Source organism: Schistocerca gregaria, chromosome 1 (genome assembly GCF_023897955.1).
Source record: "Schistocerca gregaria isolate iqSchGreg1 chromosome 1, iqSchGreg1.2, whole genome shotgun sequence".
NCBI classification, from domain to species: Eukaryota; Metazoa; Arthropoda; class Insecta; order Orthoptera; family Acrididae; genus Schistocerca; species Schistocerca gregaria.
In genome coordinates this window covers 730518503-730546293 of record NC_064920.1, presented here as the reverse complement: position 1 = coordinate 730546293, position 27791 = coordinate 730518503, and the positions used below count along the sequence as shown (strand labels likewise).

General features: G+C 39.8%; 1 protein-coding gene across 2 annotated transcripts in view; it reads right to left on the bottom strand.

Moving 5' to 3' along the window:
• LOC126267091 (uncharacterized) overlaps positions 1–27791 on the bottom strand; it is a 201682-nt gene that overhangs the window by 128815 nt on the left and 45076 nt on the right. For both annotated transcript variants that reach the window (XM_049971963.1, XM_049971973.1), the window contains one exon: positions 25816–26013. In XM_049971963.1, the coding sequence (XP_049827920.1) occupies positions 25816–26013 (198 nt within the window). The remainder of the gene's footprint in view (positions 1–25815; positions 26014–27791) is intronic.

The following is a 27791-nucleotide window of genomic DNA, read 5'->3' as shown; positions in this document are numbered from 1 at the left end:
ATATAAACAAAACACACAAACACACACACAGAGTCTGTCTGTGTGTGTGTTTGTGTGTTTTGTTCATGTGCCTGTCTGCCGGCGCTTTCCCGCTTGGTAAGTCTTGGAATCTTTATTTTTAATATATTTTTCCCATGTGGAAGTTTCTTTCTGTTTTATATATATATATATATATATATATATATATATATATATATACAATTGCAAGCATCACAACTATGTTTCATTTGGGAAAGATATTTGTGTATTTAATATGTTATAAATCAAACAATGGAAACATCAGGAAGGAATACCAACAATGTAGGAAAAGACAGATTGCTACTTACTGTAAAGAAGACTTATAAAGTCGCACATAGGCACAATTAAAAGACACTCAAATGTAGCTTTTGGTCACAGCCTTTAAAAGAAACACACACACACACACACACACACACACACACACACACACACACACACAAGCAAGCAAACACACCTCACACATGCGCGACCGCCAGCTTTAGCATCTCAGGCCCTGTTTGCTGCCTGAGATGCTGGAGTTGGCGGTCATGTGTGGTTGAGGTGTGCTTGCTCGCTTGTGTGTGTGTGTGTGTGTGTGTGTGTGTGTGTGTGTGTGTGTGTGTGTGTGTGTGTGTGCGTGTCTTTTACTGTGGAAGGCTGTGGCGGAAAGCTAAAAATGTTTAAAAATTAAATTGTTTGTCATGATAATTTTATCCACACATTACCTAGCCGTCTAACAAAATGAGTACCCAGGCATTTACCTTTTCAACTTTTGTATCTCCTTGAGAGACTAGGATTGTTCATTGTAGCAATAATAATTTTTCATGTTTTTACATTTTGCTCTCTTGAGTTTTTTAAAGATGCACACAATTCAGAAACAGTAAAACGTGGATATGTTGTTCTATTTGAACATTCCTTTTCTTCACATTTTTAAATTTAAACTTTTAAATTTACTGTTTAATACTTTTCAAGTTATTTAATAATTCTGAGCGCCTACCTAATATGTTGATAACACTTTTTTGCTACTATTGGCAGTGCTAATTTAAAAAGACGTTTGTTTACAAACATTGCTTTTATATAAACAGGCATAGATTTTATTAAAAAGGAAAACACTGCATTTTCTGCAAAATTTTGCAGATCTTCAGGAAGGTTTTTTTTTCTTTTTAATACTGTTAACATGTTGTGCCAAGCACTGACAGAAAATTCAGTTAAAGACATAGAGACTGCAAGTATTTTGAAATGTGGGTATTTTTTGTCTTTATGAGCAATCAGGTTATATCTGTATGACATGTTGTCATTATAAGATGGCCCAAAATTACTATTATAAGCTCCCCCCACCCCCCCCCCCCCCTCTCTCTCTCTCTCTCTCTCTCTCTCTCTCTCTCTCTCTCTCTCTTGTGATTTGGGGATGTGAGTGGAAATTATTAACTATTAGTTCTTTCAACTTAGTCATCAGTCCATTGAAAAACGAAGTACACCAATTCTTATCTCACAAAAAATGGGTTATGATCTGAAAGTGTTGGTCACAACCATTTATTGCTTTTGCTTGGGAGACATTGATAAATACGGTAGAGAATGCTCACATACAGCTCCTACCCCTTCTAAGGCAGGGCTACCAGTGAATGTAGTAATTTGATCTACAAATTAAGCTGCAACCACTGTGCTGCTTTCTACAAGGGCATGCTGGGGTATATCGAGAGGTTGTAACAATGGAAAATTGTACTGAAATGCAGGAGGATCTGCAGCGAATTGACACATGGTGCAGGGAATGGCAATTGAATCTCAATGTAGACAAGTATAAAGATAAATCCCTTATCATTTAGCTACAAAATAGCAGGTCAGCAACTGGAAGCAGTTAATTCCATAAATTATCTGGGAGTCGCATTAGGAGTGATTTAAAATGGAATGATCATATAAAGTTGATCGTTGGTAAAGCAGATGCCAGACTGAGATTCATTGGAAGAATCCTAAGGAAATGCAATCCGAAATCAAAGGAAGTAGGTTACAGTACGCTTGTTCGCCCACTGCTTGAATACTGGTCAGCAGTGTGGGATCCGTACCAGATAGGGTAGATAGAAAAGATAGGGAAGATCCAACGGAGAGCAGCGCACTTCGTTACAGGATCATTTAATAATTGCAAAAGCGTTACGGAGATGATAGATAAACTCCAGTGGAAGACTCTGCAGGAGAGATGCTCAGTAGCTCGGTACGGGCTTTTGTTGAAGTTTCGAGAACATACCTTCACCAAAGAGTCAAGCAGTATATTGCTCCCTATTACGTATATCTCGCGAAGAGACCATGAGGATAAAATCAGAGAGATTAGAGCCCACACAAAAGCATACCGACAATCCTTCTTTCCACGAACAATACGAGACTGGAATGGAAGGGAGAACCAATAGAGGTATTCAAGGTACCCTCCGCCACACACCGTCAGGTGACTTGCAGAGTATGGATGTAGATGTAGATGTAGATATACATGCTATCTGCACTGATGGCCACCAACAAACTGTGACCAAGAGACAGCTAGACCACACAGCTTGAACTTTCTGCCCAACACCTGCGCTTCACTTCAGTGACTGCTTCACAGCAGCACCATCAAGATCCATCTTATCAATGCCAGATGTTCGGAGTTGCCTAGGTGGGAACTCTCTCTGCGATATTATTAAGTTCTGATAAACCACCTGGCCTCAAATTTCAGTAGTCCCTGTCATAGATCTACCAATCCCCCTAACTGTTCCCACTCCAGCACAACACAGTCTTCTATTCTGTCCACTAGTCCTTTTCACCTTCTCCACTATTCTCCTTCCCCCCCCCCCCCCCCCCCCCCCCCCCCCCAATCAAACCTTATGACTGCAGATAGCAGCCCTACCCTGTCACCACCACATCCCTTCTTGCTTCCACAAGCAGCACTGTACCTACCCCCACCCCAACCTGCTACCCTTCCTTCTCCCCACAACAAACCTCCTCCTTAGTCCCACCACTGCACTGTTCCTGTCATCGTACAAAGTTACGGGTGAGTCTAGCCACAATAGCCAGAGACTGTGGTCATGCCTGTGAGTTGTGTTTGTGCTAATGTGTATGTGTGTGTGTGTGTGTGTGTATTTTCTACTTCAGAAGAAGGCCTGTTGGCCGCAAGCTTTAATGTATAGCAGTCTTTTCATTGAACCTGTTTGTGACCCAACATCTCCTTCATACGGTGAGTGCCAAACTATTCATTTCAAATTCATATCTCCTGCAACATCCATGGGTTTCTACTAGGGTTTGTCTTTTTACCTATTCAATCCTCTGTTGCCTTCACTATTTCAGCTCTCAAAGCTACCTTGTATTTATTTCTCCTATATCAGCCAGTCATTGCCCAATGCTCCCTCTGAAACTCTTACATCGCATCTCCTTAATTTCCTACCATTTTGAAAATAATTCATTTTTAATCTACAGCTCATAACCAGTACATTCTGGTCAGTGTCCGCGTCTGCACCTAGGAATATCTTACTTTTTATAATATGGCTCCAAAATATGTCTTACCATCAAATGTTGTTGTTGTCTTCAGTCCTGAGACTGGTTTGATGCAGATCTCCATGCTACTCTATCCTGTACAGGCTTCTTCATCTTCCAGTACTTACTGCAACCTACATCCTTCTGAATCTGCTTAGTGTATTCATCTCTTGGTCTCCCTCTACGATTTTTACCCTCCACACTGCCCTCCAACGCTAAATTTGTGATCCCTTGATGCCTCAAAACATGTCCTTCCAACCGGTCCCTCCTTCTTGTCAAGTTGTGCCACAAACTCCTCTTCTCCCCAATTCTATTCAATACCTCCTCATTAGTTATGTGATCTACCCATCTAATCTTCAGCATTTTTCTGTAGCACCACATTTCGAAAGCTTCTATTCTCTTCTTCTCCAAACTATTTATCATCCATGTTTCACTTCCATACATGGCTACACTCCATACAAATACTTTCAGAAACGACTTCCTGACACTTAAATCTATACTCAATGTTAACAAATTTCTCTTCTTCAGAAACGCTTTCCTTGCCATTGCCAGTCTACATTTTATATCCTCTCTACTTTGACCATCATTAGTTATTTTGTTCCCCAAATAGTAAAACTCCTTTACTACTTTAAGTGTCTCATTGCCTAATCTAATCCCCTCAGCATCACCCGAATTAATTTGACTACATTCCATTATCCTTGTTTTGCTTTTGTTGATGTTCATCTTATATCTTTCTTTCAAGACACTGTCCATTCTGTTCAACTGCTCTTCCAAGTCCTTTGCTGTCTTTGACAGAATTACAATGACATCGGCAAACCTCAATGTTTTTATTTTTTCTCCATGGACTTTAATACCTACTCCGAATTTTTCTTTTGTTTCCTTTACTGCTGCCTCAATATACAGATTGAATAACATCGGGGACAGGCTACAACCCTGTCTCACTCCCTTCCCAACCGCTGCTTCCCTTACATGCCCCTCGCCTCTTATAACTGCCACCTGGTTTCTGTACAAATTGTAAATAGCCTTTCGCTCCCTGTATTTTACCCCTGCCACCTTCAGAATTTGAAAGAGAGTATTCCACTCAACATTGTCAAAAGCTTTCTCTAAGACTACAAATGCTAGAAATGTAGGTTTGCCACTCCTTAATCTATTTTCTAATCCAAACTGATCCTTCTCGAGGTCGGCTTCTACCAGTTTTTCCATTCATCTGTAAAGAATTTACGTTAGCATTTTGCAGCTGTGACTTATTAAACTGATAGTTTGGTAATTTTCGCATCTTTCAACACCTGCTTTCTTTGTGATTGGAATTATTATATTCTTCTTGAAGTCTGAGGGTATTTCACCTGTCTCATACATCTTGCTCACCAGATGGTAGGGTTTTGTCAGGACTGCCCATCACTAGTTCCAATGGAATGTTGTCTACTCCCAGAACCTTGTTTCGACTCTGGTCTTTCAGTGCTCTGTCAAACTCTTCACGCAGTATCGTTATCTCCCCTTTCATCTTCATCTACATCCTTTTCCATTTCCATAATATGGTCCTCAAGAACATCGACCATATATAGACCCTCTATATATTCCTTCCACCTTTATGCTTTCCCTTCTTTGCTTAAAACTGGGTTTCTATCTGAGCTCTTGATATTAATACAACTGGCTCACTTTTCTCCAAAGGTCTCTTTAATTTTCCTGTAGGCAGTATCTATCCCTTGTGACACAAGCCTCTACATCCTTACATTTGTCCTCTAGCCATCCCTGCTTAGCCATTTTGCTCTTCCTGTCGATCTCATTTTTGAGATGTTTGTAATCCTTTTTGCGTGGTTCATTTACTGAGTTTTTATATTTTCTCCTTTCATCAATTAAATTCGATATATCTTCTGTCACCCAAGGATTTCTACGAGCCCTTGCCTTTTTACCTACTTGATCCTCTGCTGCCTTCTCTACTTCATCCCTCAGAGCTACCCATTCTTATTCTACTGTATTTCTTTCCCCCATTCCTGTAAATTGTTCCATTATGCTCTCCCTGAAACTCTGTACAATCTCTGGTTTAGTCAGTTTATCCAGGTGCCATCTCCTTAAATTCCCACCTTTTTGCAGTTTCTTCAGTTTTAATCTACAGTTCATAACCGTTCATAACCAATAGATTGTGGTCAGAGTCGACATCTGCCCCTGGAAATGTCTTACAATTTAGAACCTGGTTCCTAAATTCTGTCTTACCATTATATAATCTATCTGACACCTTCTAGTATCTTCAGGCTTCTTCCATGTATACAACCTTCTTTTATGATTCTTGAACCAAGTGTTAGCTATGATTAAGTTATGCTCTGTGCAAAATTCTACCAGAGTGCTTCCTCTTTCATTTCTCTCCCCCAATCCATATTCACCCACTATGTTTCCTTCTCTCCCTTTTCCTACTCTCGAATTCCAGTCACCCACGACTATTAAATTTTAGTCTCCCTTCACTACCTGAATAATTTCTTTCATTTCATCATACATTTCAGCAATTTCTTTGTCATCTGCAGAGCTAGTTGGCATATAAACTTGTACTACTGTAGTAGGCATGGGCTTTGTGTCTATCTTGGCCACAATAATGCATTCACTATGCTGTTGGTAATAGCCTACCCGCACTCCTATTTTTTTATTCATTACTAAACCTACTCCTGCATTGCCCCTATTTGATTTTGTATTTATAACCCTGTATTCACCTGACCAAAAGTCTTGTTCCTCCTGCCACCAAACTTTACTAATTCCCACTATATCTAATTTTAACCTATCCATTTCCCTTTTTAAATTTTCTAACCTTCCTGCCCGATTAAGGGATCTGACATTCCACTCTCCAATCCGTAGTACACCAGTTTTCTTTCTCCTGATAACAACGTTCTCCTGAGTAGTCCCCGCCCGGAGATCCAAATGGGGGACTATTTTACCTCTGTAATATTTTACCCAAGAGGACGCCATCATCATTTAACCATACAGTAAAGCTGCATGCCCTCAGGAACAATTACAGCTGTAGTTTCCCCTTGCTTCCAGCTGTTCACAGTGCCAGCACAGCAAAGCCGTTTTGGTTAGTGTTGCAAGGCCAGATCAGTCAATCATCCCGACTGTTGCCCCTGCAACTACTGAAAAGGCTGCTGCCCCTCTTCAGGAACCACACGTTTGTCTGGCCTCTCAACAGATACCTATGGTACGGCCATCTGTATCGCTGAGGCACGCAAGCCTCCCCACCAACCGCAAGGTCCATGGTTCATGGGGGTAGGTACCATCACATAGTCTATCTGAAACCTTCCAGTGTCTCCAACCGCCTTTCATGATCCTTAACCCAAGTGTTAGTGATAATTAAAACTGTGCTCTGTGCATAATTTTAAAATGTGGTTTTCTCTTTCATTTCTTTCCCTCAGCCCATATTTTCCTACTGCTTTTTCTTTTCTTCCCCTCCCTGCTACGAATTCCAGTCATCAATCACAATCAACTCTCCTCTCCCTTGAATACTTCAATAATTTTCTTATATGATCATATATTCATTCAGTCCCTTCAGCATCTGCAGAGCTAGTTGGCATATGAATATGTACTGCAGTAGTAGATGTTGGCTTTGTGTCTACACTCCTGGAAATTGAAATAAGAACACCGTGAATTCATTGTCCCAGGAAGGGGAAACTTTATTGACACATTCCTGGGGTCAGATACATCACATGATCACACTGACAGAACCACAGGCACATAGAGACAGGCAACAGAGCATGCACAATGTTGGCACTAGTACAGTGTATATCCACCTTTCGCAGCAGGCTGCTATTCTCCCATGGAGACGATCGTAGAGATGCTGGATGTAGTCCTGTGGAACGGCTTGCCATGCCATTTCCACCTGGCGCCTCAGTTGGACCAGCGTTCGTGCTGGACGTGCAGACCGTGTGAGACGACGCTTCATCCAGTCCCAAACATGCTCAATGGGGGACAGATCCGGAGATCTTGCTGGCCAGGGTAGTTGACTTACACCTTCTAGAGCACGTTGGGTGGCACGGGATACATGCAGACGTGCATTGTCCTGTTGGAACAGCAAGTTCCCTTGCCGGTCTAGGAATGGTAGAACGATGGGTTCGATGACGGTTTGGATGTACCGTGCACTATTCAGTGTCCCCTCGACGATCACCAGAGGTGTACGGCCAGTGTAGGAGATCGCTCCCCACACCATGATGCCGGGTGTTGGCCCTGTGTGCCTCGGTCGTATGCAGTCCTGATTGTGGCGCTCACCTGCACGGCGCCAAACACGCATACGACCATCATTGGCACCAAGGCAGAAGCGACTCTCATCGCTGAAGACGACACGTCTCCATTCGTCCCTCCATTCACGCCTGTCGCGACACCACTGGAGGCGGGCTGCACGATGTTGGGGCGTGAGCGGAAGACGGCCTAACGGTGTGCGGGACCGTAGCCCAGCTCCATGGAGACGGTTGCGAATGGTCCTCGCCGATACCCTAGGAGGAACAGTGTCCCCAATTTGCTGGGAAGTGGCGGTGCGGTCCCCTACGGCACTGCGTAGGATCCTACAGTCTTGGCATGCATCCGTGCGTCGCTGCGGTCCGGTCCCAGGTCGACGGGCACGTGCACCTTCCGCCGACCACTGGCGACAACATCGATGTACTGTGGAGACCTCACGCCCCACGTGTTGAGCAATTCGGCGGTACGTCCACCCGGCCTCCCGCATGCCCACTATACGCCCTCGCTCAAAGTCCGTCAACTGCACATATGGTTCACGTCCACGCTGTCGCGGCATGCTACCAGTGTTAAAGACTGTGATGGAGCTCCGTATGCCACGGCAAACTGGCTGACACTGACGGCGGCGGTGCACAAATGCTGCGCAGCTAGCGCCATTCGACGGCCAACACCGCGGTTCCTGGTGTGTCCGCTGTGCCGTGCGTGTGATCATTGCTTGTACAGCCCTCTCGCAGTGTCCGGAGCAAGTATGGTGGGTCTGACACAGCGGTGTCAATGTGTTCTTTTTTCCATTTCCAGGAGTGTATTTTGCCTGATCTCATACAGTCCAAATTACAGTGTAATACTGAATACTGTGCAACCAACATTGAGCAAGTGAAGGCTCTTTTAAAACAGGCATATCAAAACTGTGCTACATCCAGCTTTGCCAGTGTACCATCTTGCTGAAAAACATAGGTTCCAGACAGCTCTGTTTTTATTTGTGTCTTCACAACACTCAAAATAACAGGGATATGACATGTCTCTTGCTGGACACAACACTTGCCACATGAAGATTAGTGACAAATTTTGTTCAGGAAACAATGAGGGCATGTCTGGATTGTATGTGGGTCAGCAGTCTTTTCTCAGCTGGATTTGTGCTTCTGATGTACAAATCTTCTTGTCACAGAAGAATATGGTCTGCCTCGCAGCATCACAGAGCTCATCAAACAATGAAGTAAATCGCAACAACTGACTCACTTCACTCTAGCTGTCTAGTGCAGCACATATCTTACCTTCTGTGTGTAGGAATTCTCAGAGATCCTTCTTGACAATTCCATGCATTTTTGGTTCATTTACACCGAAATTCTTTGGCAAAGATCACAAAGATCGACTTGGATTTTCCAAAATCAGCACTTGAACTCCCGATGATGTGATCTTTTAAGTGATGCTTCTTCATCAGTATACAGGAATATTCATTTCACTGTACTAAGTCTGAATATTACGCCACAAAATTACAAACTGTGAATGTCAGGTATTTAAAGAAGCAAGCCATACTTGGTGCTGTGCATCCCCATGTGAAGGTCTTTTATTGTATTCTGCACTTCGTTCTAACATCTTGGCCATTTTGAGATTACAACTGTTTACCAAGAACAATTGGCAATGCCGACTGAAAACAACAAACTCTGTTGGAAACACAATATGGCACGAAATTTAAATTTAGATTTGTCCAGATTTTGGTGATGCATCTGTATTCTTAGGTTCTTGATTTCATTTTCACTGCTATCAGTTCACATTACAATTATGCATTAACTACAACTCTTCCCTACTCATGCCAAATAAATGATGCCTCAAACAAATGGCCCACATTTTCCTCATTTGTTGGCATTGCAAGCCCACCAGACTTCACATACACTATGTGATCAAAAGTATCCAGACACCCCCAAAAACATACGTTTTTCATATTAGGTGTATTGTGCTGCCACTTACTACCAGGTACTCCACATGAGTGACCTCAATAGTCATTAGAAATCAAGAGAGAGAGCAGAACTCCACAGAGCTCACGGACTTCGAACATGGTCAGGTGATTGGGTGTCACTTGTGTCATACATCTTGTAACACCCCAAGGATAGAAAACCCTAATTAACAAACTTTGTGAAAACTTAAAAGTAGGGAAGTGAATCATTTTGATAGTGACAACATCTATTGATTATAAAAAAAAATTAATTACACTGATAATGTTTTGATTAACAACTGTGACACCTAAATACTGAGAGTACCATACAAAAAGGAGATAAAAGGAAAAGGTTGTGATGCATTGACTTTTAAACATCTATAAAATAAATTTAAATTCATATGAACGAAGGTTAAATCCAAGGAGGTAATTTGGTCAAAGATAACATTTACCATGGAAGAGATCTGTAGTCATAACAAAAAGGAAATTCAATGTGCCTACAATGCAACTCGGATATGGAAATATTTAGTTAGTTGCTCTTGAGTCACTCTAGAGTACTATTGCAACAGTCTTCTGGAAGCAAAGACTATTAGATTGTATCAGTTGTGAAAGTTCGATAGCTTGTGAGAGAGAGAGACTAAAGCCATACTCAGTCATTTGACTGAATAAAGTAATCTTTACAGTTATCAACACAACAGTGATTTTAATTGAGTGATACTGATTTACTGGACTTAACCTTCAGATCAAAGAACAGTTGCAAACTTGATAGTAATGGATCAGTGACAAGAAAACTATTGGTAGTCTTGAGTAGGATACAATAAAACAAAGTCATGAAGAAAAATCAATATGCCGTTCAATCAAAAGATGTCAGTGTCATGATTACTGGACTGATGAGAAGTTAATCTCAAATGACATATTGGTGTGTGTGCATGATAGGGACAAAAAATTAATTACAAAAAAATTAATAAAGTATTAGTCAAGAAATAAATCAGATGTGTCGCCTACGTGATTCAAGGAATAATATTACAAATGTTCATGCTTGTGATTGAGTCTTTTAAACAATTTAAGTGACTGTGTGAAGACAGGAATAACAGACAGTAAAAGGTGAATAATATAAAAATCACGATTACAGTGTGTTACAAGGATGTTACTTAACATAAGTGATCTCTGGAGTTACGTTGGGCCGTTGTTAATAATTTGATGTAGCAACGGCATTGCAACAGAATTACAAACAGCATTTATTAATCCTCACTAAGGATGATGTAAAAAAGAACTGTAATGATAGGATTAAGAACCAAGATTTCACTGCTCAATGAAACTAACCGGGCATAAGATAAAGATAAACAATTGCAATTTACCCGTTAACAAAAATTTATAAGACTGTTATGGAAGAACAACAGAATATTTCTTAACTATGTGAGGAGCTGTGTTTTATGAGAGTCACAGGTGCTGTTCCATGTCATACTGACAGGGACAAACATCATTACAAGTCACGTCTCCTCCCAATGAGTGCAGAAGGAAGGAAGGGATGTCACATCAGTTGGCACTTGCAACACAGGGCCCAACGACGACAAGCGTCACATTAGTTGGCACGAGGGCTGACGATGCCGGACAACCCATCGTTTGGTGATCCAACAAGCAGACAACAGCCGAGACAACATGTGGAGCTCAATGCCTCTATGACTGCTACGTGAAGGTCAACGCTTCGTGACTATGAGGTATCTAAGTATGGAGCAACGCAATGCGTTGGAGAACCGTTTGAGCACATAACTTCAGTCGAGACAGCAACATAAGCACAGAAATGGGCAAAGCTGCAACAACACCAAATAGATTATAAACAGTAAGCTCTAATCAAAATAAGTGATTCTTCAGCTACTGTAGATTTCATTATTTTACTATATTGGTAACAGTAACATGTTCATTGCGCTTGTATCAAGAAAGAGTAAAAGCAGTGTAATTTGAATATTGTAATTGTAATAACTGTAATTAACAAGATTTTCCATCATGTCCAAGCAAAGTAGGGGATTATATAGTGATTTTGACAAAGCCATTCAAGAATCTGCTGATGAATTAAGTGAATTATCTGAACATGAGGAGATTAAAAGAACAATCGTTAATGTAGGTGGAAAATCGCTTTACAGAGGCAGACAAAATTATTACTCCTAGTGTATCTGGTTCTGGAATGGAAAGTAAGGTTATGGAACTAGATGATAATAATTCTAATTACAAGGAGAAAGCAGGCAATGATTGCATGATGAATGTTGCACAACCCAGTTCAAGGCATATAGATGTACTTAGTGCTATATTATCAATGTTAAATATGTTGGGTGATTTAAATACTAAGTTAGCTGAACAACAAGCAACTTTAGTTGAACAACAAGTAACTTTAAATACTAAATTCTCTGAACAGTGGGAGATGTTAGAAATTAGATTATCTGACACTGATGCTAGGATAATGGAGCAGCAAGTATCCATCGATGCAAAATTTAGGGATCGACAACAGGCCTTAGAAAATAAATTTGCAGAACAACAGGCTAAAATGGTCGCTGCTTGGAAGGACATGTTTAGTCAACAGCAAGTTGATGTGGATCATAAAATTAGTAATATAGAATCCAGATTAGTTAGTAGAGAAAAGGGAGAAGTTAAAATTACTGACCATGTAAACAAGATACAAGGAAGTGTTAGTAATTTTTCAGAACAGTTTGGGATCATATCGGAAAGAATTAACACTTTGACTGAAAATAATGGGAGTAAAAATAGAGGGATTAACTGGTTGTCTCAATGAGTTAGAGATCAGTTCTTTAGATACTTACATGTTAGATCAGAGTAAGAAGCTAAAAGAGGATCTACATGTGTGGATAGAACATAAGACTGTAGAAGTTGATGGCAAGGTGCGATCTGCCATCGAGAATGTACAGAGACAAATAAAAATAACATTGTTGATGAGTGTGTTAAAAACTGCTGATCTGCAGTCAGCATTGCTCAATCTTTTGAGCAACAATCAAATAGTAATGACAAGCTGGAAAATGAATAAATATGTAGCAACATGGCATCTAACTGCGAGAGAAAACGTCCGTGAGTATAACAGAGCACGTATACAGGTGAACCATGTGAAGTAAATAGCCAATCGGATGGAGAGGATGACCCATATGTTCAAAGAAGTTGTATTTCATCATTAAAGGTAGAACATAGTATTTTCAAAAGTAGACAATTTCCTATTTTTTTGAGTGGAAAGAATGACATTAATCCTAAGGCATTTATTAATTCTTTTAAAAGGATATTTCCACATACTTGGACAGAGTATGACAAATTACAATTCATAGTATCAAAAATTGTAGGAGAAGCAGCATTGTTGGCCACTGAGATAAGCGAAACCTGCAATACCTGTTCCAAATTTGAAAAATTATATTTAGTGAAATATTCGTCAATAAGTAGGCAAGAGAGATTACATAAAGAGATTTATCAACCTGAATTCTACAATTAAAAAAAAAAAAAGAAAAGAAAAGAAACGTTGGGACAATATTTCAAACGTTATTTTAACAAGACACATTAATGGACTGAACAGATTGCTAGTAGGAAGGCTACTAGAATATTAAAGGGGCAATTACCTTTTGAGATTAGAGAGAAACTTACTCATGTACACGACAGTGATGTGCAACGATTTCTATCAGCAATCGATTTGACTGATATGCTGATGGAAGATGTGAGACAATGGCAGAATAATAATAGTAATTATTATTCTAGAAATAATATGGGTAGCAATCAATGGAATAATAGTAATCAAAGTAATGGTCATTCTCCAGGCTTTAATCAAGGTAACAATAACTTTAAGAATAATAGTGGACAGGTGGATCACTAAAAATAAAAATAAAATCAAAATTGGAATATGAATTACAAATATGATAAAGGGAACTTCATAGGAAATCGAAGCCAAGAACCAGGAGCAAGAGGTTTGCAATGAGTGAACGTTGTGACTACAAATAGGAAAAGAAAGTTTGGGGAGCAGCAATCATCAAACAATACATGTTGCAATGATGGCCATAGGAATAATTGCGCTCCTATGAAGCCACCAAATAAAGTAAATTGGGGAATGTATCAAATGAATAACACAGGTTGGACAAATACTAATATGATAGGTACGTCTTCTGGTGCTACTGGACCCATACCATTGACAGATGGGAGAAATGTAGTAGTAGGCAATACATAGCCCCAAACAGAGACTGAAATTCAGTTGGTAGAGGTACATGAACAACCGAGGAACCTGAATGATGGATGGTCTAACTAGACCCGTCATTTTAGGCCTTCCTCTTGGGAAGATCTCATGAAAGAACTGAGGAATGAAATGAAGGAAGAAGGGTATACTTTGCAAGCGATTGTAGTAGCAAAGGTAAATAATGTACTGGTTAATGTACTAATAGTTACAGGGGCGATGGTTAGTGTGATGAGGATGAGTTGCATGAATAAGGTTAGTCAGCAACAGACATTACTCATCTTACTAGTGACAAGCTGCACAGTATCAGGAGCATTTAGCGTGAAAGTACAATGAGTAATTAATGGAACTATTAGGCGTAGCCTTAGAGTGCACTTTCTTGGTTGTGTCTAGAGTGTTCACGCCGTGTATTTGGGGTATGGATTTTCATATGATTATGGTGCAGTGATTGATATGAAGGAAGGTGTGTGTACTTTTGTAGTTGAAGGCAAACCACGCAAGGTAACTTTATTGAAGACTGAATTATTTTAGGAAAATATTTCCAGAACTTAACCATTAATTGTCTTCCTGTTAATGCTTTCATTTTAAGAATAATGATTGTGTTATGTAAACTGATGATGAGATCAATGTATTGAGTATCGCTGAAAAGATACAAGTATCGGAATATTTATTGCCACAACAACAAAATGAATTGAGAGAGAGTCTTGCAATTATTTTTGCCGATATTTAATAAAAAACCAGGTGTAATTAAAGACTGTGAATATAGTATCAAAACGTACCCTCATTCAACTTTTTGTAAAACTATGTATTCAGTCCCTTGGTTGAAGAGAGAAGCTGTAACTAAAGAGATCAAAAAGATGATAGACTGGGGAATTATTGAGACTTCCAGATCCAAATACTCAAGCCCATTACTGGCAGAGTCTAAGCTTAACGGTGACATTTGGTTAGTCTTAGACACTCGTGATATTAATAATATTATTAAGCCTGTAAGGACTCGCTCGGAGAATTTAGAAGAACTATTACAGAAATTTCACGGGCTGAAGTTGCTGACCTCCCTTGACCTCCGTAGCTCATATTGGCAAACTAAGATATCTAAAGAATCAAGGAAGCATACGGCGTTCATTTATCTAGGACATAGTTACTAATTTCAAGTAATGCCGTTTGGACTGAACATTAGTGGTGGTGTTTTTATAACTGCTTTAGACGCAGAGCTCAGTCCAGAGTTACTAGAGTGAGTCATATGATGACTTATTGATTGCCACAGAGACATGGGAAGAACATATTGAATTGATGAATCGCGCATTCTAAAAATTTCTAGAGTATGGAGTTATGGTTAATTTAATGAAATCCAAATTTGGAAGAAATCAGATTAAATTCTTGGATCATATTGTAATTCTTGAAGGAATTATTCCTAATTCTAAAAAGTTGGATGCAATAAGGAATTGCCCGTATCCACAAAATAAGAAACAACTTAAGTCATTTTTAGGTTCGGCGTCCTTCTTCAGAAAATTTGCACCTCAGCAATTACTAAATAAAGACTGTCTGTTGCAATTGTTGAGGAAAAATATATCATGGCACTGGACAGAATCTTGTAGTGAGGCCTTTGAGAAGATTTGCAATGCTTTAGTAAATGCTCCGTTGTTGCATCATCCACAGATGGATAAAGACTTTTTCATAGCAACAGATGCAGCGGAAATGGCACTAGGAGCCACATTATTCCAAATGGACAATGAAAATAATGTAGAAACTATAAAAATAATTGCCTTTGCTAGTCGAACCTTATCAGGTTGTGAACGCTCATACAGTACTACTGAGTTGGAAGTATTAGCAATTATATGGGCATTAAAAAAGTTTCGATATTTTGTGTATGGTAAACGGATAGTGACATATTGTGATCATAAAGAAGTGACATCCTTAATGATGAGTAGAATGTTACAGGGCCAACTTACGCATTGCGATTTATTATTACAAGAATATAACGTAACTGTTAAGCTTGTAAAAGGGAGAGACAATGTTGTTGCTGACACATTGTCAAGGTTACTGATTACCAAGATCAATGACGATGAAGAAGAGCGAATAATGGATTTCAAGGTGGTGATGTTAGGAATACTTCACCATAGGAGAGAGGTTAATGAAGTGTCTTCACGAATAGGGAAAATGCTGAAAGTAGACAGTAAATGGAGAGAAATAATCAATGATTTAAGAACAGGAATGATTGATAAAGTTAATAGTCATTATAAAATGCAGTAAGGCATATTGTTTTATTGTAAAACTGATAAGAATGAGTGGAAGGGATGCATTCCCTCAAAGAGTGTTGATTACATATTGTGGTTCACACATGTGAGATAGGGGCATATCGGAACGCATAAGTGTGTAATGAAATTGTGACAACTATGTTTCTATCCAAATTTACTGAAAAGAGCTCAGGAAATACTCAAGAGGTGTAGGCTGTGTCAAAAGGCAAAGCCGGTTAATTATTGTGTTAAAGATGTATCCGTTTATACCTAGGAAACCTCTCAGCATCATGTCTAGTGATACGTGTGGGTCATTTCCAGTAGCAAAAGGAAATTTTAAATATGTATTTGCGATGTATGATCTTTTCACAAAATATGTAAAATTGTATGCATTACGATCGACTAATGTGAAACCTCTGTTAAGAAAGATCATAGACGATTACTTAGTTAAAGTGGGGAAACCTGCAATGCTAATTTCTGATAATGCATCATATTTCCGAAATAAAGTGTAGCATGAAACAATGAAGACATGGAGAATTCTTCATGTATTCATTGCCCACTTCAACCCATCAGGGAATCCCACAGGAAGAGTTTTCTGGGTAGTAAACAAATTCATAAGAACGTATATGTATAACAAACATCATAAATGTAAATAAAATAGAAAGAAACTTCCACATGGGAAAAATATATTAAAAACAAAGATTCCAAGACTTACCAAGCGGGAAAGCACCGGCAGACAGGCACAATGAACAAAACACACAAACACACACACAGAATTACTAGCTTTCGCAACCGGTGGTTGCTTCTTCAGGAAAGAGGGAAGGAGAGGGAAAGACGAAAGGATGTGGGTTTTAAGGGAGAGGGTAAGGAGTCATTCCAATCCCGGGAGCAGAAAGACTTCCCTTAGGGGGAAAAAAAAGGACAGGTGTACACTCGCACACACACACACACATGTCCATCGTGTGTGCGAGTGTACACCTGTCCTTTTTTTCTCCCTAAGGGAAGTCTTTCCGCTCCCGGGATTGGAATGACTCCTTACCCTCTCCCTTAAAACCCACATCCTTTCGTCTTTCCCTCTCCTTAACCTCTTTCCTGAAGAAGCAACCACTGGTTGCGAAAGCTAGTAATTCTGTGTGTGTGTTTGTGTGTTTTGTTCATTGTGCCTGTCTGCTGGCGCTTTCCCGCTTGGTAAGTCTTGGAATCTTTGTTTTTAATATAACATCATAAATGGATAGAATTAATCAGAAAATTTGAAGAAATGTATAATGAATTACCACATATGTCAACCGGTTATTCACCTAATGAGATTTTATTTAATAAGCAAAATAATAATGACTGGCTTGGTAAATTACCGTACTTATGTAATAAGACAAAGGACTGTGAGGAAGTTATACATAAAGGTTATTTAAGGTTACAACATAAACCTAATCTTCGAAAAAATCAGTTTGATAAGAAGCTAGGTTTAGGAGTTAGCTATGAAGTTAGTGATTGTGTATTATTAAATAATCATACCAAATCTTCAAAGAAAAAAAATAAACAGAAAATGGTGTACCTTATTTAAAGGACCATACAGGATTATTGAAATCCCACATGCAGGAAGTTACTTTCAGGAAGATGAAGATGACAAGAAGATAAAAGGAGTATACCCTCATATATAATTGAAGAAATATTTTCAGTGATCAAGAATTTAATTTTTTGTATGTATAAAGTAGAATAAGATAGGAAGCAAGAAGACATGTACAATGTTTGTGAAATTTTCTATGTAGAATTTGGATACAATTAATCAATAGTAGTAGTTTTTATAACACTTAAGTAGATGTTAAGTCGTCAAAGACGATAATGAGTTCCATTAAGAGTTTAACGAGTAATAGCAACATGTTCATTGAGTTTTGTTTAATAAGCTATTGAGAAAGGTGATGGCTTTTATTAAAAGTTATTAAGTAGTTAAATAAAATAGAAAGAAACGTCCACATGGGAAAAATATATTAAAAACAAAGATTCCAAGACTTACCAAGCGGGAAAGCGCCGGTAGACAGGCACAATAAAATAACACACAAAATTTCTAGCTTTCGCAACCAACGGTTGCTTCTTCAGGAAAGAGGGAAGGAGAGGGAAAGACGAAAGGATGTGGGTTTTAAGGGAGAGGGTAAGGAGTCATTCCAATCCCGGGAGCGGAAAGACATACCTTAGGGGGAAAAAAAGGATATTTTATTGTGCCTGTCTACCGGCGCTTTCCCGCTTGGTAAGTCTTGGAATCTTTGTTATTAAGTAGTTAAGTATATGCCTATTTTAAGTTACATATTAATGTTTGTTGGTTATTCTTTGCTAACACGCCTCATCATGTTATACAATATACGAGGCATCAAGTACGCAAGCACACTGAAACATCTTGTCATGATCATTCTGGGATAAGGAAATTGATTAAAAAAGAAAAAGGTCACTTATTTTGAGAAACGTGAGAGAAATAAAGAGGAAAGGTAAATAAATATAAACCGATCAACTCATAGACTTAAAAAGGGGGAAAGGCATTGCAATGATAAACATTACTAATACAATAGTGACAGTGTTTAAAAACTCTACTGGTTAATAGACCGATAAGACACATGTGAAGTGACAAAAAACTTAATCAGACTAAATACAAACATCATCAATTAATCGTGGAAACAATGTGCCATGATAGAAACAATGAACATGTAGTGCCATGTATGTGCATAAGAGAAGAGTGAATTAATTGTTGCAGACTAATCAACAGTGGTCACATAGACCGTCTTACAGTAGATTGTACTGAGTTATTAGTGCAGTCTACCAGGAGAGCAGCCACCGGACAACGAACGTCACCAGACGAGCACAGGTTATCAAATCATACTCACTGCCTTATACAATCTGATGCTGTAGCACCCTTGCCACAGTGCCTGAGAAGAAGAAACTAGATTCGAACCAGGCCATGTTTGCAGCTCGCATGGCCTGGTGCAGATGCAATGTCAGTGTGGCGATGCATCAGAAAGAAAGTGAACAATAATAATGAAATTTTATAAGTTGTGAAACTTATGTTCAGATGACTCTACCACATTATGTAACAATTCAGTTTTCTCTCTCTCTCTCTCTCTCTCTCTCTCTCTCTCTCTCTCTCTCTGTGTGTGTGTGTGTGTGTGTGTGTGTGTGTGTGTGTGTGTGTGTGAAAAAATAAAAACAAGGACCTGACCTGGCTAGGGACGTTGAAACAGGAGGACATGTACCCACTTCATCGTCCAGGGGGTATGTATAATGACCCAAGAACAGAAAACCCCAATTAACCAACTTTGTGAAAACTTAAAGTAGGGAAGTGGGTCACTTGACAGTGACAACATCTATTGGTGATCAAAGAAATTAATTACACTGATAATGTTTTGATTAACAACTGTTGTTGTTGTTGTTGTGGTCTTCAGTCCTGAGACTGGTTTGATGCAGCTCTCCATGCTACTCTATCCTGTGCAAGTTTCTTCATCTCCCAGTACCTACTGCAACCTACATCCTTTTGAATTTGCTTAGTGTATTCATCTCTAGGTTTCCCTCTACGATTTTTACCTTCCACGCTGCCCTCCAATACTAAATTGGTGATACCTTGATGCCTCAGAACATGTCCTACCAACTGATCCCTTCTTCTAGTCAAGTTGCGCCACAAACTTCTCTTCTCCCCAATCCTATTCAATACTTCATCATTAGTTATGTGATCTACCCATCTAATCTTCAGCATTCTTCTGTAGCACCACATTTCGAAAGCTTCTATTCTCTTCTTGTCCAAACTATTTATCGTCCATGTTTCACTTCCATACAAGGCTATACTCCATACAAATACTTTCAGAAATGACTTCCTGACACTTCAATCTATATTCGATGTTAACAAATTTCTCTTCTTCAGAAACGCTTTTCTTGCAATTGCCAGTCTACATTTTATATTCCCTCTACTTCGACAATCATCAGTTATTTTGCTCCCCAAATAGCAAAACTCCTGTACTAGTTTAAGTGTCTCATTTCCTAATCTAATTCCCTCAGCATCACCCGATTTAATTAGACTACATTCCATTATCCTCGTTTTGCTTCTGTTGATGTTCCTCTTAAATAAGTCGGGTCAGTATTGCCTCACGTGTTCCAATATTTCTACGGAATCCAAACTGATCTTCCCCGAGGTCGGCTTCTACCAGTTTTTCCATTCGTCTGTAAAGAATACACGTTAGTATTTTGCAGCTGTGGCTTATTAAACTGAATGTTTGGTAATTTTCACCTCTGTCAACACCTGCTTTCTATGGGATTGGGATTATTATATTCTCCTTGAAGTCTGATGGTATTTCGCCTGTCTCGTACATCTTGCTCACCAGATGGTAGAGTTTCGTCAGGACTGGCTCTTCCAAAGCTATCAGTAGTTCTAATGGAATGTTGTCTACTCCCGGGGCCTTGTTTCAACTAAGATCTTTCAGTGCTCTGTCAAATTCTTCACGCAGTATCATATCTCCCATTTCATCTTCATCTACATCCTCTTCCATTTCCATAATATTGTCCTCAAGTACATCGCCCTTGTATAGACCCTCTATATACTCCTTCCACCATTCTACTTTCCCTTCTTTGCGTAGAACTGGGTTTCCATCTGAGCTCTTGATATTCATACAAGTGGTTCTCTTTTCTCCAAAGATCTCTTAAATTTTCCTGTAGGCAGTATCTATCTTGCCCCTAGTGAGATAAGCCTCTACAACTATACTCTATACTCTATACTGAGAGTAACATACAAAAGAGGAGATAAAATGAAAGGGTTGTCATGCATTATCTTTTAAACATCTATAGAATAAATTTAAATTCATATGAACGAAGGTTAAATCCAAGGAGGTAATTTGGTCAAAGATAACATTTACCATGGAAGAGTGTTGTAGTCGCATCGAAAAGGAAATTCAGTGTGCCTACAATGCAAATCGGATATGGAAATGTTTAGTTAGTTGCTCTTGAGTCACTCTAGAGTACTATTGCAATAGTCTTCTGGAAGCAAACACTATTAGATTGTTTCAGTTGTGGAAGTTCGATAGTTTGTGAGAGAGAGACTAAAGCCATACTCAGTCATTTGACTGAATAAAGTAATCTTTACCGTTATCAACACAATGGTGATTTTAATTGAGTGATACTGAATTACTCGACTTAACCTTCGGACTGAAGAACAGTTGCCAGCTTGATAGTAATGGATCAGTGACAAGAAAACTATTTGTAGCCTTGAGTAGGGCACAATAATACAAAGTCCTGAAGAAAAAAACAATACGCTGTTCAATCAAAAGTTGTTGTCAACGTCACAATTACTGGACTCATGAGAAGTTTATATCATATGACATATCACAAGGACGTTACTTCAACATAAGTGATCTCTGGAGTTATGTTGGACCTTTGTTAATAAATTGACATAGCAATGACATAGCAACGGAATTATGAACAGAAATTATTAATCCTCATTAAGAATGACCGTAATGATAGGATTAAGAACCAAGATTTCACTTCTCGATGAAACTAACTGGGCATAAGATAAACAATTGCAATTTATCAGTTAACACAAACTGATAAGACTTTTATGGACAAACAATAGCATATTTCTTAACTACATGAGGAGCTGTGTTTTATGAGAGTTACAGGTGCTGTTCTATGTCATAATGACGGGGATGAACATCATTACGAGTTGTGTCTCCTCCCGACGAGTGCAGAAGGAGGGAAGGGGCATCACAATCCGTATGCGAATTTCAACACTCCTAAACATCCATAGGTCCATTGTTTCCTATGCAATAGTGAAGTGGAAACGTGAAGGGACACTTACAGCATTAAAGTTTACAGGCCGACCTCATCTGCTGGCTGGCAGAGACTGCTGACAGTTGAAGAGGATCGTAATGTGTAATAGGCAGTCATCTATACAGACCACCACACAGGAATTCCAAACTGTATCAGGATCCACTCCAAGTACAATGGCAGTTAGGCAGAAGGTGAGAAAACTTGGATTTAATGGTCGAGCAGCTGCTCATAAGCCACACATCACACCGGCAAATGCCAAACGATGCCTCGCTTGGTATAAGGAGCGTAAACATTGGATTATTGAACAGTGGAAAAACATTGTGTGGAGTGACAAATCACTGTACACAATGCGGCAATCCAATGGCAGGCTATGGGTATGGCGAATTCCCAGTGAATGTCATCTGCCAGCATGTGTAGTGCTAACAGTAAAATTTGGCGACATTGGTGTTATGGTGTGGTAGTGTTTTTCATGGAGGAGGCTTGCACCCCTTGTCATTTTGCATGGCACTATCACAACACAGGCCCCCATTGATGTTTTATGCACCTTCTTGCTTCCCACTGTTGAAAAGCAATTAAGGGATGGCGATTGCATCTGTGAACATGATCCAGCACCTGTTCATAATGCGCGGCCTGTGGTTGAGTGATTACTTGATAACAACATCCCTGTAATGACAGGCCTGCACAGAGTCCTGACCTGAATCCTATATAACGCCTTTGGGATGTTTTAGAACGCCCACTTCATGCCAGGCCTCACTGATCGATATCGATACCTCTCCTCAGTGTAGCACTACACAAAGAATGAGGTGCCACTCCCCAAGAAACCTTCCAGCACCTGATTGAACGTATGCTTGTGAGAGTGGAAGCTGCGGAATTCCAGCATTGCCAATGGAGGGCACCATGAACATGTAAGTCATTTTCAGCCAGATGTCCGGATACTTTTGATCACATAGTGTAAGATATTTACTGGAAACAGAAGACCACACTTCCATTTACAACACAGCCTAGTGGTCCATTTGACAAGTGTCCAAGCTTTTTGTCATTCTCAGACTTGCAGAGTGCCTGGAAGTTTGACATATGTGTCCAATGCACGGTTTACGAGAAATTCTTTGAGAAATTATTGAGTGTCTGAAGATGTATTCTTATTTTCCATCCACAGACAATGTTTACATCCGAATATCAATCAATGGAAAATCCAGGATGGAATGTAACAATACCAGAGAAGGAAAGTTGTTACTCACCATATAGTGGAGATGCTGAGTCGCAATAGGCACAACTAAAAAAATTCACACAATTATAGCTTTTGGCCATTAAGGCCTCTGTCAGCAGTAGAAACACATACAGACATGCGCACACACACTCACACAAATGCAACTTCCACACACAACTGCAGTCCCAGAGAACTGAAACCACAATGCGAGCAGCAGCACCAGTGCATGATGGGAGTGGTGACTGGGTGGGGGTAAGGAGGAGGCTGGGGCGGGGAAGGAGAGGGATAGTATGGTAGGAGTGGTGGACAGTGTTGCAGTTTAGACAGAGAGCAGGAGAGAAAGTGTGGAGGGGGGAAGGTATAAATAGTGGAAAGGAGATAAATAAAAAGAAATTAAAAGTCTGGGTGTGGTGGTGAAATGACAGCTGTGTAGTGCTGGAATGGGAACAGGGAGGGGGCTGGATGGGTGAGGACAGTGACTAACGAAGGTTGAGGCCAGCAGGAGGGTTGCAGGAACGTAGGATGTATTGCTGGGAGAGTTCCCACCTGCGCAATTCAGAAAAGCTGGTGTTGGTGGGAAGAATCTATATAGCACAGGCTGTGAAGCAGTCATTGAGATAAAGAATATCATGTTTGGCAGCATGTTCAGCAGCAGGGTGATCCACTTGTTTTTTGGCCACAGTTTGTCAGTGGCCATTCATGTGGACAGACAGCTTGTTAGTTGTCATGCCTACATAGAATGCAGCACAATGGCTGCAGCTTAGATTGTAAATCACATGACTGGTTTCACAGGTGATGTTAGTGACCGAACTGGAGTAGGTGGTGGTAGGAGGATGTATGGGACAGGTCTTGCATCTAGGTCTATTACAGGGATATGAGCCATGAGGTAAGGGATTGGGAGCAGGAGTTGTGTAAGGATGGACAAGTATATTGTGTAGGTTCAGTGGATGGCAGAATACCAAGGTAGGAGGGGTGGGAAGGATAGTGGGCAGGACATTTCTCATTCCAGGGCATGATGAGAGGTAATTGAAACCCTGGCAGAGATTCAGTTGCTCCAGTCCCGGATGGTACTGAGTTACAAGGGGAATGCTCCTCTGTGGCTGGTGTGTGGGACTTTGGGAGGTGGTGGGAGACTGGAAAGATAAGGCGTGGGAGATTTGTTCTTGTATAAGGATATGAGGGTATTTACGGTCATCTTCCGTTTCCACAGTGGTTTCATACAACAGCTTCTTCATAAGCTCTCAGAGGAAAAAATCTGAAGAAGTGAGGTCACTTGACCTGGGTAGGCAGGCCACAGGGGCACCTCAGCTGATCCATTGATTTCTGATGGTAACTCTCAGATGATTCCTCACAGCAGTGCTGATATAGGCTAGTGATCAATCATGCTGGATATACATCCTTCGTCTAACATTCAGAGGTATATCCTCCAGTAGTTCTGGCAACACATTTTCCGTGAAGATGTGAGATCTCCATCCATTGAGGCAGAATTGAAGAATATGTGGTCCAGTCAACCTATCACCAAGATTACTGGCCCACACGTTAACACAATATAACTTTTGATGAACACAAGGTCAAATACCTCATGGATTCACATGCCACCAAACGTACAAATTGTGGATATTGAAAGGGCATTAATGAGTAAACAAACCCCCATCGGTGTACAGGACCTCAGCCAGAAATAAAGGGTGCAAGGCAGTTTGTTGTAAAAACCATTGTGCAAACTGCACATGATGGGGAAAATCTTCAGGTGCTAGTGCGCCATGTGCCGAAGGTGCATGGGATGAAGCTGTTGGTCATGTAACACATTCCACATGAGGCCATGTTTGGCACAAAGGACGTCTGCAAAAAGTGTACTAGGAGTTATGTCAACTTGTCGCAGAATCTTGTCTTCTCTTTTGGGAGTTCACACTGTTCCAACTCCGACCTGTATCATGCATAAACGTGTACAAAGTGCCTGTTTCATATAGCAAGTGTGGTGTCATGGAACACATTGGTTAGAAAAGTGTTGTCAGATACTCCCTCACTGCAGATCATCCATTTTCACTCACAGATCTTTATACCAGATGCATGTCAGCTATGTCAGCATATGTGAGCCACTCCATGTTCACTGTTGGTTAACAAGTGGTAACTAGTCTGTTTACAAGGAAGTTACCATTGTTGTCACAAGGTAGTGATGCTTGCAAATGAATCAGTGAAGCAGACCTCAAAGCCAACTAACCATACACAGAGCTGTTTTGAATGTCGGTACAAATTCCCAGTCAGCAACACTGACACTACACCTAACATCAGCACTGCTACCAAATATTCCCTAACATTACAAGCTGACTTCAGAGGCCATGTGTTCCTCATTGATGTTCTCTACTTCTTGCATTAATTTGAATGAATAGTTTCAGAACACCCTCTATATCCCTAGAACACCCCTGAAAATGTTTACTGTTTCCCACATAGGCTTTCATTTCACAATGACATAAAGGATTATTGATATAACTTTTATATGAAAGGCAACAGAAGTTTTGTATAATATTGACTTAATGTGTGAAAAAAGTATTAAGTGACTGCTGTAATTCAAGCAGTTCAGAATTACAGCAATCATCTACAAAAATTTTAAAAAAATCAAATATTTTCAAATTATCCTAGGTACTCTTTATCTGACCAAAGATGCAAGAAAATTTACATTATAACTGACTTCACATATTACACTGATTTATAAAGATAATTGTAGATGTGCACAAAATACCATACCCACCGTCTGAAATTCTTTAACAGATGCTTTCAGGGACTCAATCATAGCTGCAGCTTCTCTTGCTTGACCTCCAGCATTCATGAGTTCATTGAATACATCAGATTCATCTGATATTATCCCTTCTCTTTCTTCTGGCTGAACCTCTTCCCCGCCCTCCTCTCCACCTTCACCTATCTCACCCTCGCCTTCTCCTTCCTCACCCTAAAATTAAACATTTAAAGAATAGTTGTAAATTTATTTATTTACAGTAAGAGAGCATCACTGAAAATGATAAGTAATGACAGACACCATTATTAATGCGAAATGACAAAAATAAGAAAAATAACTTACAAACTGTTTGCTTCAGGAAGTAAAATTACATTATGTAAGTAATAGTGACAGCATTCCATCAGTTTTAATTACTTTTCATTGTCTTTTGGTCAGGTTTCTTGGTGTTCTATTACACTTGCACAAGAAACACTTCTGAATTCTAGAGGCTAGTAGTATGTCAGTAAACATTAAAACACTTCCAGTCAATTTAAGAAGACATTACTGTAGTAAATAGTTTTATATCATAAAAATAATTTGATACAGTTCAAAATACACAACTAAAAAAATAAATGTTATTGCAGAATCAGACAAGATTATGAAGTTCTGCCATCCTGTTCTCTGAGAAAGGGTTTGAATGTTTGAAATTAGTTGTTGTGTTGTTGTTGTCTTCAGTCCTGAGACTGGTTTGATGCAGCTCTCCATGCTACTCTATCCTGTGCAAGCTGCTTCATCTCCCAGTACCTACTGCAACCTACATCCTTCTGAATCTGCTTAGTGTACTCATCTCTCGGTCTCCCTCTACGATTTTTACCCTCCATGCTGCCCTCCAATGCTAAATTTGTGATCCCTTGATGCCTCAAAACATGTCCTACCAACCGATCCCTTCTTCTAGTCAGGTTGTGCCACAAACTTCTCTTCTCCCCAATCCTATTCAATACCTCCTCATTAGTTACGTGATCTATCCACCTTATCTTCAGTATTCTTCTGTAGCACCACATTTCGAAAGCTTCTATTCTCTTCTTGTCCAAACTAGTTATCGTCCATGTTTCACTTCCATACATGGCTACACTCCAAACAAATACTTTCAGAAACGACTTCCTGATACATAAATCTATATTCAATGTTAACAAATTTCTCTTCTTCAGAAACGCTTTCCTTGCCATTGCCAGTCTACATTTTATATCCTCTCTACTTCGACCATCATCAGTTATTTTACTTCCTAAATAGCAAAACTCCTTTACTACTTTAAGTGTCTCATTTCCTAATCTAATTCCCTCAGCATCACCCGATTTAATTTGACTACATTCCATTATCCTCGTTTTGCTTTTGTTAATGTTCATCTTATATCCTCCTTTCAAGACACTGTCCATTCCGTTCAACTGCTCTTCCAAGTCCTTTGCCGTCTCTGACAGAATTACAATGTCATCGGCGAACCTCAAAGTTTTTACTTCGTCTCCATGAATTTTAATACCTACTCCAAATTTTTCTTTTGTTTACTTTACTGCTTGCTCAATATACAGATTGAATAACATCGGGGAGAGGCTACAACCCTGTCTCACTCCTTTCCCAACCACTGCTTCCCTTTCATGCCCCTCGACTCTTATTACTGCCATCTGGTTTCTGTACAAATTATAAATAGCCTTTCGCTCCCTGTATTTTACCCCTGCCACCTTTAGAATTTGGAAGAGAGTATTCCAGTCAACATTGTCAAAAGCTTTCTCTAAGTCTACAAATGCTAGAAACGTAGGTTTGCCTTTTCTTAATCTTTCTTCTAAGATAAGTCGTAAGGTCAGTATTGCCTCACGTGTTCCAACATTTCGACGGAATCCAAACTGATCCTCCCTGAGGTCTGCATCTACCAGTTTTTCCATTCGTCTGTAAAGAATTCGCGTTAGTATTTTGCAGCCGTGGCTTATTAAACTGATAGTTCGATAATTTTCACATCTGTC